The sequence below is a fragment of the Panthera pardus genome, unplaced genomic scaffold (genome assembly GCF_024362965.1).
Source record: "Panthera pardus isolate Hobbes unplaced genomic scaffold, ASM2436296v1 HiC_scaffold_8, whole genome shotgun sequence".
NCBI classification, from domain to species: Eukaryota; Metazoa; Chordata; class Mammalia; order Carnivora; family Felidae; genus Panthera; species Panthera pardus.
The window spans coordinates 95,514,799-95,529,121 of record NW_026527013.1 but is presented as its reverse complement, the minus strand read 5'-3'; the positions used below and the strand labels follow the sequence as shown (position 1 = coordinate 95,529,121).

The following is a 14,323-nucleotide window of genomic DNA, read 5'->3' as shown; positions in this document are numbered from 1 at the left end:
GCCCTAAGGCCAACTTGGCCCAACTGCTGAATCCAAGAGTTTCTTTGACAACAAGTAGACTTGTTAAGTGATCTTCAGACAGATAACTAAGAGTTAAGCCTGAATTGGTTTAGCTTTATGAATGACTATATAGACTTATAGTTAGGGAGATTTTATTTTATTTTATTTTTATTTATTTTTGTAGCATCTATTTTTTAGAGGTAAACTCGAAGATATAACAAAGATGTGCCTTAAAAGGCCACACAGCTCTCCATTTATTATTATGGCTGGTAGCCATAATAATACAAATTGGTAGGAATAATATTGGTAGGAATAATACAAATATTTATTAGGTTGGTTCCATAGGTCTTTACAATACCATTTAGGTGCAGTTAAGAAACAGTGTTTCCTACTAGATAGACGAAACTTTGTTCCCCCTGTAAACTTCCTTTCACAAATATTTACAATATATAATCTTACACACATGTTAAAATGGAAGGGAAGACTTTTGACAGAGCCTTGTTGTAAGTATACAGGCTTGTTTGACTTTGGCAATTTTGAATTCTTCAGACTCCAGTAATCAGGTATTTTCTTACTATTAGCTCATTCCAGAAATACTGTCCCTCCCACACTATGTCACTGACTCCTGGTTTATGTCATTGGCCAAGGATCTTCCCTGGTTAGTAGAATGCTCTATTTGTCTAGGATGAGCTTTCTTGTCCTGAAGAGTGAATGACATTGTTTTTCTCAGATGTTCTATACCACTTCTTATCCTCTCCTTCTATAGAGCCAACCCCTTTGGCATTCACATCAGTCCCATATTCTGATCAGGGCTGTTTTGGTTGCAAGGAACAGACACTACCCAGACTAACTCGAGGCAAAGACCCAGGGAAGCTCATTGAACTCCTAGGTGGGAAGAAGCTGCAGGATTCACAGAAATGGAAATCCCACATTCCTCTCTTGGGCTGAGTTGATCAGCCTTTTCTGTATAGTAATAGCCCCAACAGTAGCTGATGATGCAACAGCCTCTGGGAATTGATTTCTGACTGGCCTGGTGCATCTGTTTGATCTTACTTTCTGGTCAGTCAAGAGAGTCACTGCTGTTGGAGTAGACATCTTCCACCTCTTGTCAGTTAGCCCTAGCTAGGGTATATGAGGGTCACTATTTTCGCAGAGCCACCCATTCCAAGAGTGAGTATAGGGGCAGACGCCCTAGAAGGGCTATGCAATGGTGCATAAAGTGAACCATATCTAGTATGTTCTACTTGTCCTACCATGCGTGAGATGTTTAGCACTTATCTAGCAAAACTGATTCGACAAGGGTAGCTTTCATGTATTTGCTGAATGGAATTGAGTAGATGCTGTTGACCACTATGTTCAAAAAGATGAAATTCCCCACAGATGTGACTTTCCTTAATACTGGGTCCTTATCTGACAGCAGTAAACTAAGTGAGCCCTTTCGTTATTCCAAACCTTTTTCTTAACATACAATTGTTTCTTCTCTTTGCAGTGGTTGCACCTATTGTATGCTGGTCTTGGAACTGTACTCTTCTCACTTGTGAGTCTAATTTCTCCCTCTCTTTGACAAAGAATATGGTCTGTGCATTGACAAGTGCTAGGCCCAGAGTCAAGTAGAGTCAGTATTTCATTTTCTCCTCCTATGCCTCCCCCTCTTCCTTTCCCTCCTTCTCCTTCTTCTTTTTCTTTTTTTAAAAAATTTGTTAAATGTTTATTTATTTTTGCCAGAGAGAGAGAGAGACAGAGCATGAGTGTGGGAGGGGCAGAGAGAGGGAGACACAGAATCCAAAGCAGGCTCCAGGCTCCAGGCTCCGGGCTCCAAGGTCTCAGCACAGAGCCTGATGCAGGGGTCAAACTCATGGACTGCAAGATCATGACCTGAGCCAAAGTCAGACACTCAACCGAGCCACCCAGGCGCCCCTATTTTTCTTTATAAAGACAATTTTTAGAGCACTTTTAAGTTCACAGCAAAAGGGAGAGGAAGGCACAGACATTTCCCACATATCCCTTGCCCCCACACACGCATGGCCTCCCCCGCCGATCAACATCACTCACTAGGGTGGTACCTTTGTTACATTGCCGAACGTACATTGACGCGTTATAATCACCTAAAGTTCACATTAGACTTTACTCTTGGTGTTGTACAGTCAGTCTATGGGTCTAGATAAATATATATTGAGAGGTTCCATCATTATGATATCATACAGAGTGTTTAAAAGCCCTAAAAGCCCTTTGTGTTCCACCTTTTGATTCCTCCCCTACCTCCAACTCCTAGCAACCACCAATCTTTTTCCTGTTGCCAAATTTTACCTTTTCCAGAATGTCATATAGTTGCACACCATATATAGCCTTTTCAGAATGGCTTATTTCACTTAGTGATGTGCACTTAAGGTTCTTCTGGGTCTTTTCATGACCTGATAGTTCATTTCTTTTTAGTGCTGAATAACATTCCATTGTCTAGATGTGCCACAGTTTATGTATCCATCCACCTATTGAAGGACATCTTGTTTGCTCCCAAGTTTTGGCAATTATGAATAAAGCTGCTGTAAACATCCCTGTGCAGGTTTTTCTGTGGAGTTTTCAACTCCAATGGGTAGATAGTAAGGAGTGTGATTACTGGATCAGATGGTAAAAAGTATGTTTAGTTTTTAAGAAACTGCCAAACTGTCTTCAAAAGTAGTTGTACCGTTTTGCGTTCCCACAAGCAGTGAATAAGAATTTGTTGCTTAACATCCTCAGCAACATTTGATGTTGTAAGTGTTCCCGAATTTGGCCATTCTAATAGTGGTATCTTATTGTTGTTTCAATTTCCATTTCCCTTATGACATATGATGAGGAGTATCTATTAATGTATTTATTTGCCATCCATGTATCTTCTTTGGTGAGGTATCGTCTATGTTTTTCAGCCCAGAGAACAAGTAATGATCTTTTTAAATCAGATTGTTTGCTTATTGTTGAGTTTTGTGTGTGTGTGTGTGTGTGTGTGTGTGTGTGTGTGTGTGTGTGTGTATTTGGGGCAACAGTTCTTTATCAGATGTTTCTTTTGCAAATATTTTCTCCCATCTATGGCTTGTTTTCTCATTCTCTTGACATTGTCTTTCACAGAGCAGAAGTTTTTAATTTTAATGAACTTCAGCTTATGCATTATTTCTTTCATGGATTATACCTTTGGGGTCATATCTAAAAAGTCACCACCATACCTTAGGTAAAAGATCCTCTGTTATCTTCTAAGAGCTTTATAGTTTTGTGTTTTACACTTAGGTCAATGACAAAACAAATTTTTGTGAAGGATGTTAGGTCTTTGTCTAAGTTTTTTGTTTTTTTGTTTTTTGTTTTTTGTTTTTTTTGCATATGGATGCCCAGTTTTTCCAGCACCATTTGTTGAAGAGATTATCTTTGCTCCATTGTATTTATTGCCTTTGCTCCTTTGTCAAAGATCACTTGACTATATTTACATGAATCTATTTCTGGGCTCTCTAGTCTGTTCTATTGATCTATTTGTTTCTTCTTTCATCAATACCATACTGTCTTACTCCATAGTAAGTCTTGAAGTCAGACAGAATCAGTCCTCCAATGTTGTTTTTTTCCTTTAATGTTGTGTTGGCCATTCACACCTACCCCCCCCCCCCAACCTTTCTTTTTAGTGTAATCATACTATATAGAAGGTTCTACCTTTGCTTTTTCACTCAAAAATAATGGTATTCACATATTAGCAGTCATGGATTGAGCTTATTCTTTTTTTTTTTTTTTAAGTTTATTTATTTATTTTTTTGAGAGAGAGAGAGAGATTGCAGGAGGGGCAGAGAGAGAGAGGGAAAGAGAGAATCCCAAGCAGGCTCCATGCTGTCAGCACAGAGCCTGATGTGGGGCTCAAACTCACAAACCATGAGATCATAACCTGACTAAAACCAAGAGTTGGACACTTAGCTGACTGAGCCACCCAGGCACCCCAAGTTCATTCTTTCTTAAAGGCGCATGGTATTCCATTTTATGCTTTTATCATGTCACATATTTTAAGTTTTCCTTTAATTATTTTTGGCATTTCCAAACATACCCAGAAGTACCAAGAATGGAGTAATAAACTCCACATACTATCACCAGCTTAAAAATACCCACATTTTGCTTCATCACGTTCCTTTTTATTAGAATTATGTCCTGTCTATTTTCTTTTTTTTTTTTTTTAATTTTTTTTCAACGTTTTTTATTTATTTTTGGGACAGAGAGAGACAGAGCATGAACGGGGGAGGGGCAGAGAGAGAGGGAGACACAGAATCGGAAACAGGCTCCAGGCTCCGAGCCATCAGCCCAGAGCCTGACGCGGGGCTCGAACTCACGGACCGCGAGATCGTGACCTGGCTGAAGTCGGACGCTTAACCGACTGCGCCACCCAGGCGCCCCTGTCCTATTTTCAAATGTCAGAAAAATTTAGACCAGGAAGTTATGTATGTATAATTCAGTTTTCTTATTTCTTCTCCTAATACCGAAAGGAACTAACTTGTGCTCATTTTCCTTTACTCTTATGCTCTCAGCCTTTGCATATTGATGCCTGCTGTTATATTTCTTGTGTCCTGTTTCAGGCATAGTTTGTTTCCATGCAAAAGTACATTGGTGTTTCTGTTCCCAGTTTGGAGGCAGAGCAAAAATTCTTGTAGCCTCAGACAGGTCTACCCAACACTAAACAGATAAAGCAAGAGGGACATTGACATTTTTTCAGCGGGGTGGGGAGGGGATGCTTAGCCACCAGAGTTGTAGGGAGTGAGGCAGGGTGTTACTCCCAAATGCTCCTGGGGATCTGAATCCCAACTGGGGCTTCCCTGTGGGCTGTCTGTGTCTTGGGTTGTGTCCTGAACCCCATTCTCCCTGAGGGGGAGGGGGACAGGTGGATCCCAGCTCATCTCACTCTCACTTTCCTGTCTGCCTTCAAAAACATAATTTCACCTGGAAGGTGTACTCCTAACAACCAAGGCATGTCTGTGAAACGATTAGAAGTTATTATCCCTCTTATGAGAAGAAATAAGGTAAAGTCAGGAGTTCTTGGAGGGGATGGAGAGAGAAAAGCGCTTCTCTGTAGAAGTCAGGACCTCAGGGTTATAAATGAAGTCTGGAAGCTCAGCTGCTGTGCAGCCTGCTTTTTAGGGTGACCAACTGTCCTTGGTTTGCCTGGGACCGAGGGGTTTCTAAGGAAACCTCCTCTAATGTCCTCATGCTGCCCAGGGCTGCTCACCCAGCCACAAACACAAGGGTGAGCGAGCTCTCTGGCTCTTTTCCTGCAGTTTTAGGAGCTCCTCATTCTATCTACTGCAGCTGAGCTACACTTTTTATTTGGGGGAAATATTTAACTATATACAAATCCCACCTTCCCTTAATTCTATGTTTTGGAAATACTAACATCATCATAAAGCCATTCCAATGGCAAGGTTTGAAAAATGCTATCATCCAAAGCTCCAAGAATTTCAGCATTATTGCTGCACATCAATCTAAAGGTCAGGAACCATCTTTATTTTCATTCTTGGTTCACCAAGGACATGTGGGAAAATCACAAGTACAGGGCAGTTTGTAGTTCATCTCTGTGTCCAATTGTCCCACCTCATTGGCTAAAGGAACAAAGTTTTCTGGATTTGGAAAGTCAAAGAAGGCTCACAGACTTGATCCTGCTGGCCTCAGGAGGATGAAGCACTTGTAATAGAGTACAAACTCCGGGACATAGTGAATGGTTGAGGCTGTAAAAATAACCTAACTTAGGGGCGCCTGGGTGGCGCAGTCGGTTAAGCTTCCGACTTCAGCCAGGTCACGATCTCGCGGTCCGTGAGTTCGAGCCCCGCGTCAGGCTCTGGGCTGATGGCTCGGAGCCTGGAGCCTGTTTCCGATTCTGTGTCTCCCTCTCTCTCTGCCCCTCCCCCGTTCATGCTCTGTCTCTCTCTGTCCCAAAAATAAATAAAAAACGTTGAAAAAAAAAATTAAAAAAAAACAACAACCTAACTTAGCCATAAATCGACTTTATGCAATATATTTTACTGATGCTAAAATATTTTCTCCAGGTAATTTAGGATACTTATTTGATAGAAATATACCATTTCTGTAGCTAATTCTTCCTTCTTTTCTTTAAGTACTTGGTGATGGATGTGCAGCTCATGGTGGGAGGGCGCCACCATCACTCTGACCTGCACCCCGAGGAGTATATTTTTGCTGCCCTGAACATCTACTTGGACATAATCAACCTTTTCCTTTTTATTTTGGAACTGATTGGACTGGCACGGTAGTCATGTGGCCAAACTGGTTCATGTTGAAAAAAGGGAAGGAGGGATGCTTCTGAAATGTTGCCAGGCTCAGACATGAGAAGGTTACCACTTCATAAACCTTTTGTTAACAAAAATATTTAAAGATACTTACTTTTTGTCAAATTAAATCAAGCATTCAGTAGATGGTAGCTGTAGCTGTGATATTTTTGGTTCTATTGTCACATTGCAAAACTATCTGGGGGACATTTCTAATTTTTATAAATTCAAAAGATGAGTATCAAAATTACATGCTTACAAACATTTGCAAGATGCCCATTACAGTGTTGAAGTTTTCCAGGCAGTATTTCAAGCAGTAAACAACATCTCTCTACATGAATAAATTTGATTACAGAAACCTATATGTACCCATTCTCTTCTCTTGGACATTCTGTAGACATTTTTGAATATTTTGGCATCTGACCTTTTTTTTTTTTTTTTTTTTTTTTGAGTAAGATAAACTAAAGAATTCTGCCTTTTCCCTGTATTCCAGAGTCAGACTGGAGAGAATAGTAGTATCTATCTAGTAGGGGTCAGAGGAAATTAAGAGAGTTAATGTGCAAAAAGGGCTCAGGATAGAGTATCAGCTATATTGTCACTGTCCCATCTATACTCCCGGGCTTAACTCAGCAACCACCTCCACTGATTGTCTGGAACAACTAAAAAAATAATCATGATAAAACACACATAACAAAATTTACCATCTTAACTATTCTTTTTTTTTTTTTAATTTTTTTTTTTAATGTTTATTTATTTTTGAGACAGAGGGAGACAGAGCATGAACGGGGGAGGGTCAGAGAGAGAGGGAGACACAGAATCTGAAGCAGGCTCCAGGCTCTGAGCTGTCAGCACAGAGCCTGACACGGGGCTCAAACTCACGGACCGTGAGATCATGACCTGAGCCGAAGTCGGATGCTTAACCGACTGAGCCACCCAGGCGCCCCACCATCTTAACTATTCTTGTACGGTTCAGTAGTGTTAAGTACGTTCACAGTATTGTGCAACCCATCTCCAACAAATGTTTCATCTTGCAAAAGTGAAGCTCCATACCCACTGCAGTAAGAAGTCTCATAGCATTTTCCATCACTTATTTATTTATACATATCTTATATAACTGGTTTGATTACGTTCCTGAAGGTCATAGATTACACAGGTCTTTATATCCCTTCTGGAGCCTCTCACCTTGTTGGTGTGAGATGCTTGATGAGAAAATTTTCACTGAGATGTAGAAGTTCACAGTTTCAGAGCCATCCAAGTGAACCTGTGGCTACATCCTTGCCTCACTTGTTTCTAATTTCAGCCAGTCTCTGGTGCTCGCCCCAGCAGGAAGCATGTAAGTCACGTCTGCAGGATGAGCAAAGGCATGAAGCAGGCCCACACCTGGTGTGCTTCAGGTGGCTCAGGGAGGGAGTTGGAAAGAAAGATTTATGTAGAGGGATGGTTATGCCAGGTGATTAAGGACCTCAACTTTCAGGCTCAGGATTTCAGACCTTTATCTTGTAGGCATAAGATTTGGATTGCAGTATCATGGTGAAGGTAGTGCTTTAGGAGAATTAGTCTGCATTATGGTGGGTGGGTTAGAGTAGAGAAGGGAGGTGTTAGAGAGGAAGGTTGTATGAGAGCTAATGCAATACACGGAAGGCACGAAAGGACAGTTGATAAATGGGGTAGAATGAGTCAATCATATGTGACCATGATAATGGCCAAAAGGCTTGATGGAGGTTGAGGTATGATTGGATGATTCTTCAGGGCAGGTTTTTACTGTGGGTAATTGTCACTTACTAAAGTAAAGCCTTCTGAAGAAAGAAAGAAATGGCTTGGGGAGTTGTGAGGTGATGTGATAAAAGTAGGTTTGGATATTTTGATTACTTGAAAAGAGAGGAAATGTTAATCTGGCAGAGTTTCAGGAGATGAAGCTTGGGGCTAGAGGTAATTGGGGGCCATCACAAGCAAGAACTGAGGCTGAGAGAACAGATGAAATAGGAATGACATAAATAGGGGAGTCCAAAGACCAAGTTTTGGAAATGCCATAATTAGGATATGGAAGGAAGAAAAAGAATGTGGGACATGAAAACAGAGCAGTGAAAGCATAACATTATGGAGGCCAGACAAGCCTTTCAGGAAGGTGTTGATGAAGTGTAGCTATAATTCACTTAGGGCTGTAGTGTTCTAGGCCCTTGAAAATACACATTGTTTCATTTAACCTACACTCAAAGGTCAAGGCACAAAAAAGCAATAACAAACCCAACAAATCTGACAACGACTGGATCACTGATCTGGAGAAGCAAGGAGAACAGAGTCCAGACTTCATGGAGGCAAAAATGGACATTGTGGAAGGAGAGGCCAGACCCTGAGAGAAGTCTGGTTGCTTCATCTCTGGAAGGAGAGAAACAGCAGGGGCAGGCAAAGGTTGTAGTTTTTTTTTTACTTTTTGGTTTTTCACTTTCCAGGACGGGAAATTTGGGGCATATTTGAAGGCAGAAGGAAGTGAAGGTACTAGAAATGGGAAAAAAAAATCAAAATAAGTAGGGATATGAGGAGGGATGGCCTTGGACAGGCCCAGGGCCCTTTTTTCCAAAACTGGAGAAAAGCATTGGAACATTTACCTGTGGCAGCCTCTTTTGAGATGGAGCGGGGAGCTGTGGAGCAGAGGAAGCAGGGTCTGCAGAGCCCATGCTGGGGGAATCAGGGCTTAGAGAAGAATGGAAGAGGTTTGATCTGGCTGCCAGGGACTCTGCATTGGGAGTCAGCCAAAGAGAACTGGGAAAACTCCTTCCTCCTTAATCGAAAGTATTAGAGAAAATAAGGCTGCGAATCAGGCAAATGAACTTCTCAAAATTGATACTCCAAAGAGTTCCAGTTTGGGTAATGTTAGAACGACAGCGGATTACAATTCTGTGATGACTGGATCATGATAGCATAAATCTCTTATCATCAGTCTGAAATGGATCAATTGGACAGAGATTTAGGCAAGTGTTGTCTGCACAGTCTGTTTGTGATGCTATGGTATTACAAATTAGACAAATAGAATAAAGTAGAATCAGATTGAAAAATCCGGGCTGGGGGAATAAAAAGCTTACTGGGGAAGGAAGTTTGATTCCATTCATTGAGGAGGTTAGTCTTGGTTCTTCAGAGGTCCACAGTTAATCATAAAGAAGGCTAACATGGAATTGAAGTGAACCTGACCGGGCAAAACAATTTGCAAATCCCACCTCTGTTTTCTGTTGGGGTCAGGCATCTGTCTCACAGATGAATTTACAGATCTCAAGTAATACATTTGAATTTAAGTACAAGCACTATAGTCATATACACCTGACTTTTTGGTTACCTATTGTTTCAGATTAGCCCTATCTCCACTACTTAAGTAGAGTTTCTTATGTGTTTATAACCACTTAATACTGGCAAAGTCCTGAAGATGAGCATAACCTCTGAAATATGGGCAAGTAGAAGACAAAGGGACTTTTTCAAAGCCACCCAGCAAAAAATCTGGGAGGGCCCTCTAAAGCTCCTGGGTCGGCATACATTAACAAACATTGCCACGTGTACAACTGCCAAAGGCTTTGGTAGCCAAGTCGTGGTGAATTAATTTAATAAAAGAAGAAAATTCAGCTGGGAAGCTTGAGGTTTTGCGTACTCTCCTGGCATCAAGAAAACCTTCCTGCATATAATAGGACATGCTGGCCAATTTCGGTAAGTTTCTGCTGTCCCAGCACCACATTAGGTATTCCTGTTGTTTTAGCAATGTTCACAGCCACACACAGGCTATTGTGTGAGTCTACTGTGTATGCCATTACATAGCGGTGACTTGATTAAAAGAAATTCCAATATGTCTATGACAATCTTTTTTTTTTTTAATGACAATCTTTTGACTTTTGGATTTAGTAAGGACTCTGAGGAAGCCATACCTCTTGGCATCAGTCTATCCAGTGAGATAGACTATCCACTGAGATAATTTATTCACAGTATTAGAAATCTGTCTTTTGAGAAGAGTCCCCAGTTTGGAAATCTGTCAGGAGTGGTCTCTAATGTGTGACACACTTGAAAATCAACTCAGGATGTACTCAATAGGCAATGGAAGCTTACAGGAAAAGAGAGGAGAATCTATAGAATTCTATAATTTTAACTTCTTTTCTTATATTATCCCAAATGGGTTCCCTCATCTAGCTCTAGGTTTCTAGGTTGTGATGAGCACAAATATTTATCTACATACAAGTGGACCTTGCTGAAACTACTCATGTTAAAGGCTGTTGCACAGTCCACTTTGTTCATTTTTAAAAAATTTAGTTTGAGAGAGGAGCATGGGGGGGGGGGGGAGGGGGCGGGGCGGGTGAGGAGGGTCAGAGAGGGAGAGACAGAATCCCAAGCAGGTTCCGTGTTGTCAACATGGAGCCCCATGCAGGGTTCGATCTCACAACTTTGAGATCATGACCTGAGCTAAAATCAAGAGTCGGATGCTTAACTGATTAAGCCACCCAGGTGCCCAAGCTTTGTTGTTTTTAATATCAGTATGCCACTTGGCACTCTGTGGCTCAAAGAATGTCAATAGCTGAAATGCTGTGGCATATACTTGACATTGCTGTCAAGAACAAATGTTGGCAGTTTCAGTAGTTTCAGGTTTACTTAATCCAAGTCATTGAAACAAGTCAACTGCTGAAGATCTCATGAATGGTTCCCAAGCTGCAGCACTACTGACAGCTCATTATGCACTAAGACAACATTTTATTTATGATTGTTGCTCTAAAGATGCGGTCAGCAAACTATAGCCTGCATGTCAAATTTGGCCTGCTTTTTTAATTTTTATTTTGAAATAATGACAGATTCACAGGAAGTTACAAAGAAAATGTAGAGAGGCCCTCTATACTCTTTACCCACTTTCCCCGATGGTTCTTACATAACATACAACACCAGAACCAGGAAACTGACATTGGTACAACATGTATGTATATAGTTCTATGTGACTGTACTACATAACCAAGGTAGCCACGATAGACTATGACATCACCACAAAGATGACCCTTGTGCTACCCCTTGATGGTCACACACACTACTCCCTGCCCCCACCATCCCAAACTCTTGATAGCCACTAATTTGTTTGCATCTCTATTTTGTATTTTCAAAAATGATAAATGGAATCACACAATATGTGACATGTTGAGACTGGCTTCTTTCACTCAGCATAATGCCTTTGAGATCCTCCCCAGTTGTTACAAATTGGGTCAATTGTTCCTACCCTTTCATTGCTGAGTACTAATCTAATGCATGGATAGAACACAGTTAGCCATTCCTCTATTAGAGGACATTTTGGTGGATTCCAGTTTTTGGCTTCTATGAGTAAAGCTGTTCTCAACTGTTGTGTACAGGTTTTTACATGGACATGTTTCTCACTTTCACACTAGGTGTGTGGGTGCTGGGTCATATGGTAAGTGGATGCATGGTTTTTAAGGAAAATACCCAACTATTTTCCACCGTGGCTGTGCCATCATCTATTCCAACCAGCGGTGCATGAGTGACCCATTTCTCTTCCTCCTTGCAAGCATTTGGCGTTGATGCTGTTTATTTTAGCCACTTTTATAGGTATGTAGTGTGTCCTATTGTGATTTCAATTTGCATTTCCTGATGGAGTAATGTGGAACTTTTCATATGCTTATATATTAGCCATGTATCTTTTTATGTCTGTGGTAAATATTTATTATCTTTCTCATATTTAAAAATGTTAAAATACCATTTTGAACATGAGTGATTCTAGTTTTATTTTATTTTTATTTAATTTTCTAATTTACATCCAGTGAGTTAGCATATAGTGCAACAATGATTTCAAGATTAGATTCCTTAATGCCCCTTACCCATTTAGCCCATCCCTCCTCCCACAACCCCGCCAGTAACCCTCTGTTTGTTCTCCATATTTAAGAGTCTCTTATGGTTTGTCCCCTTCCCTGTTTTTCTATTATTTTTGCTTCCCTTCCCTTATGTTCATCTGTTTTGTATCTTAAAGCCCTCATATGAGTGAAATCATATGATATTTGCCTTTCTCTGACTAATTTCACTTAGCATAATACCCTCTAGTTCCATCCACGTAGTTGCAAACAGCAAGATTTCATTGTTTTTGACTGCCGACAGATACACACACACACACACACACACACACACACCCACCCACCCACCCACCCACCCACCCCACATCTTCTTTATCCATTCATCCATCGATGGACATTTGGGCTCTTTCCATACTTTGGCTATTGTTGATAGTGCTGCTATAAACATTGGGGTGCATGTGTCCCTTCGAAATAGCACACCTGTATACCTTGGATAAATACCTAGTACTGTAATTGCTGGGTCGTAAGGTAGTTCTATTTTTAATTGTTTGAGGAACTTCCATACTGTTTTCCAGAGTGGCTGTACCAGTTTGCATTCCCACCAGCAGTGCAAAAGAGACCCTCTTTCTCTGTTTCCTTGCCAACATCTGTTGTTGCCTGAGTTGTTCATGTTAGCCATTCTGACAGGTGTGAGGTGGTATCTCCTTGTGGTTTTAATTTGTATTTCCCTGATGATGAGTGATGTTGAGTATTTTTTCCTGTGTCGGTTGACCATCTGGATGTTTTCTTTGGAGAAGTGTCTATTCGTGTCTTTTGCCCATTTCTTCCCTGGATTATTTGTTTTTTGGGTGTTGAGTTTGATAAGTTCTTTATAGATTTTGGATACTAACGCTTTATCTGATATGTCGTTTGCAAATAACTTCTCCAATTCCATCGGTTGCCTTTTAGTTTTGCTGATTGTTTGCTTCGCTGTGCAGAAGTTTTCTTTTGATGACGTCCCAATAGTTCCATTTTTGCTTTTGTTTCTCTTGCCTCCAGAGACGTGTTGAGTAAGAGGTTGCTGCGGCCAAGGTCAAAGAGGTTTTGGCCTGCTTTCTCCTCAAGGATTTTGATGGCTTCCTGTCTTAGGTTTAGGTCTTTCATCCATTTTGAGTTGATTTTTGTGTATGGTGTAAGAAAGTGATCCAGGTCCATTTTTCTGCATGTCGCCGTCCAGTTTTCCCAGCATCACTTGCTGAAGAGACTGTCTTTATTCCATTGGATATTGTTTCCTGCTTTGTCAAAGATTAGTTGGCCATATATTTTGGGTCCATTTCTGGGTTCTCTATTCTGTTCCACTGATCCGAGTGTCTGTTTTTGTGCCAGTACCATACTGTCTGGATGATTACAGCTTTGTAATACAGCTTGAAGTCCGGGATTGTTGATGCCTCCTGCTTTGGTTTTCTTTTTCAAGATTGCTTTGGCTATTTGGGGTCTTTTCTGGTTCCATACAAATTTTAGGCCTGTTTGTTCTAGCTCTGTGAAGCATGCTGGTGTTATTTTGATAGGTATTGTATGGAATATGTAGATTGCTTTGGGTAGTATTGACATTTTAACCATATTTGTTCTTCCTATCCAGGAGCATGGGATATTTTTCCTTTTTTTGTGTGTCTTCTATTTCTTTCATAAGCTTTCTATAGTTTTCAGTGTATAAATTTTTCACCTCTTTGGTTAGATTTATTCCTAAGTATTTTATGGGTTTTGGTGCAACTGTAAATGGGATCGATTCTTTGATTTCTCTTTCTGTTGCTTCATTATTGGTGTATAGGAATGCGACCAATTTCTGTGCACTGATTTTATATCCTGGTCATGTTACTGAATTCATGGATCAGTTCTAGCAGCTTGTTTGTTTGTTTGTTTGTTCGTTTGTTTATTTTGGTGGAATCTTTTGGGTTTTCCATATAGAGTATCATGTCATCTGCGAAGAGTGAAAGTTTGACCTCCTCCTGGCCGATTTGGATGCCTTTTATTGCTTTGTGCTGTCTGATTGCTGAGGCTAAGACTTCCAATACTGTGTTGAATAACAGTGGTGACAGTGGACAGCCCTGTATTGTTTCTGACCTTAGGGGGAAATCTCTCAGTTTCTCCCATTGAGGATGATATCAGCGGCGGTTCTTTCATATATGGCTTTTCTGATCTCGAGGTATGCTCCTTCTATCCCTACTTTCTTGAGGGTTTTTATCAAGAAAGGATGCTGTA

At 40.7% G+C, this 14,323-nt stretch overlaps 1 protein-coding gene across 2 annotated transcripts in view; it reads left to right on the top strand.

Moving 5' to 3' along the window:
- Nucleotides 1–6,634, top strand: part of TMBIM7P (protein lifeguard 1) — a 31,387-nt gene extending 24,753 nt beyond the window's left edge. For both annotated transcript variants that reach the window (XM_019443301.2, XM_019443300.1), the window contains 2 exons: nt 1,490–1,537; nt 6,105–6,634. In XM_019443301.2, coding sequence (XP_019298846.1) covers nt 1,490–1,537; nt 6,105–6,257 — 201 coding nt within the window. In that variant the 3' untranslated portion in view covers nt 6,258–6,634. The remainder of the gene's footprint in view (nt 1–1,489; nt 1,538–6,104) is intronic.
- Nucleotides 6,635–14,323: the final 7,689 nt, after the last annotated feature.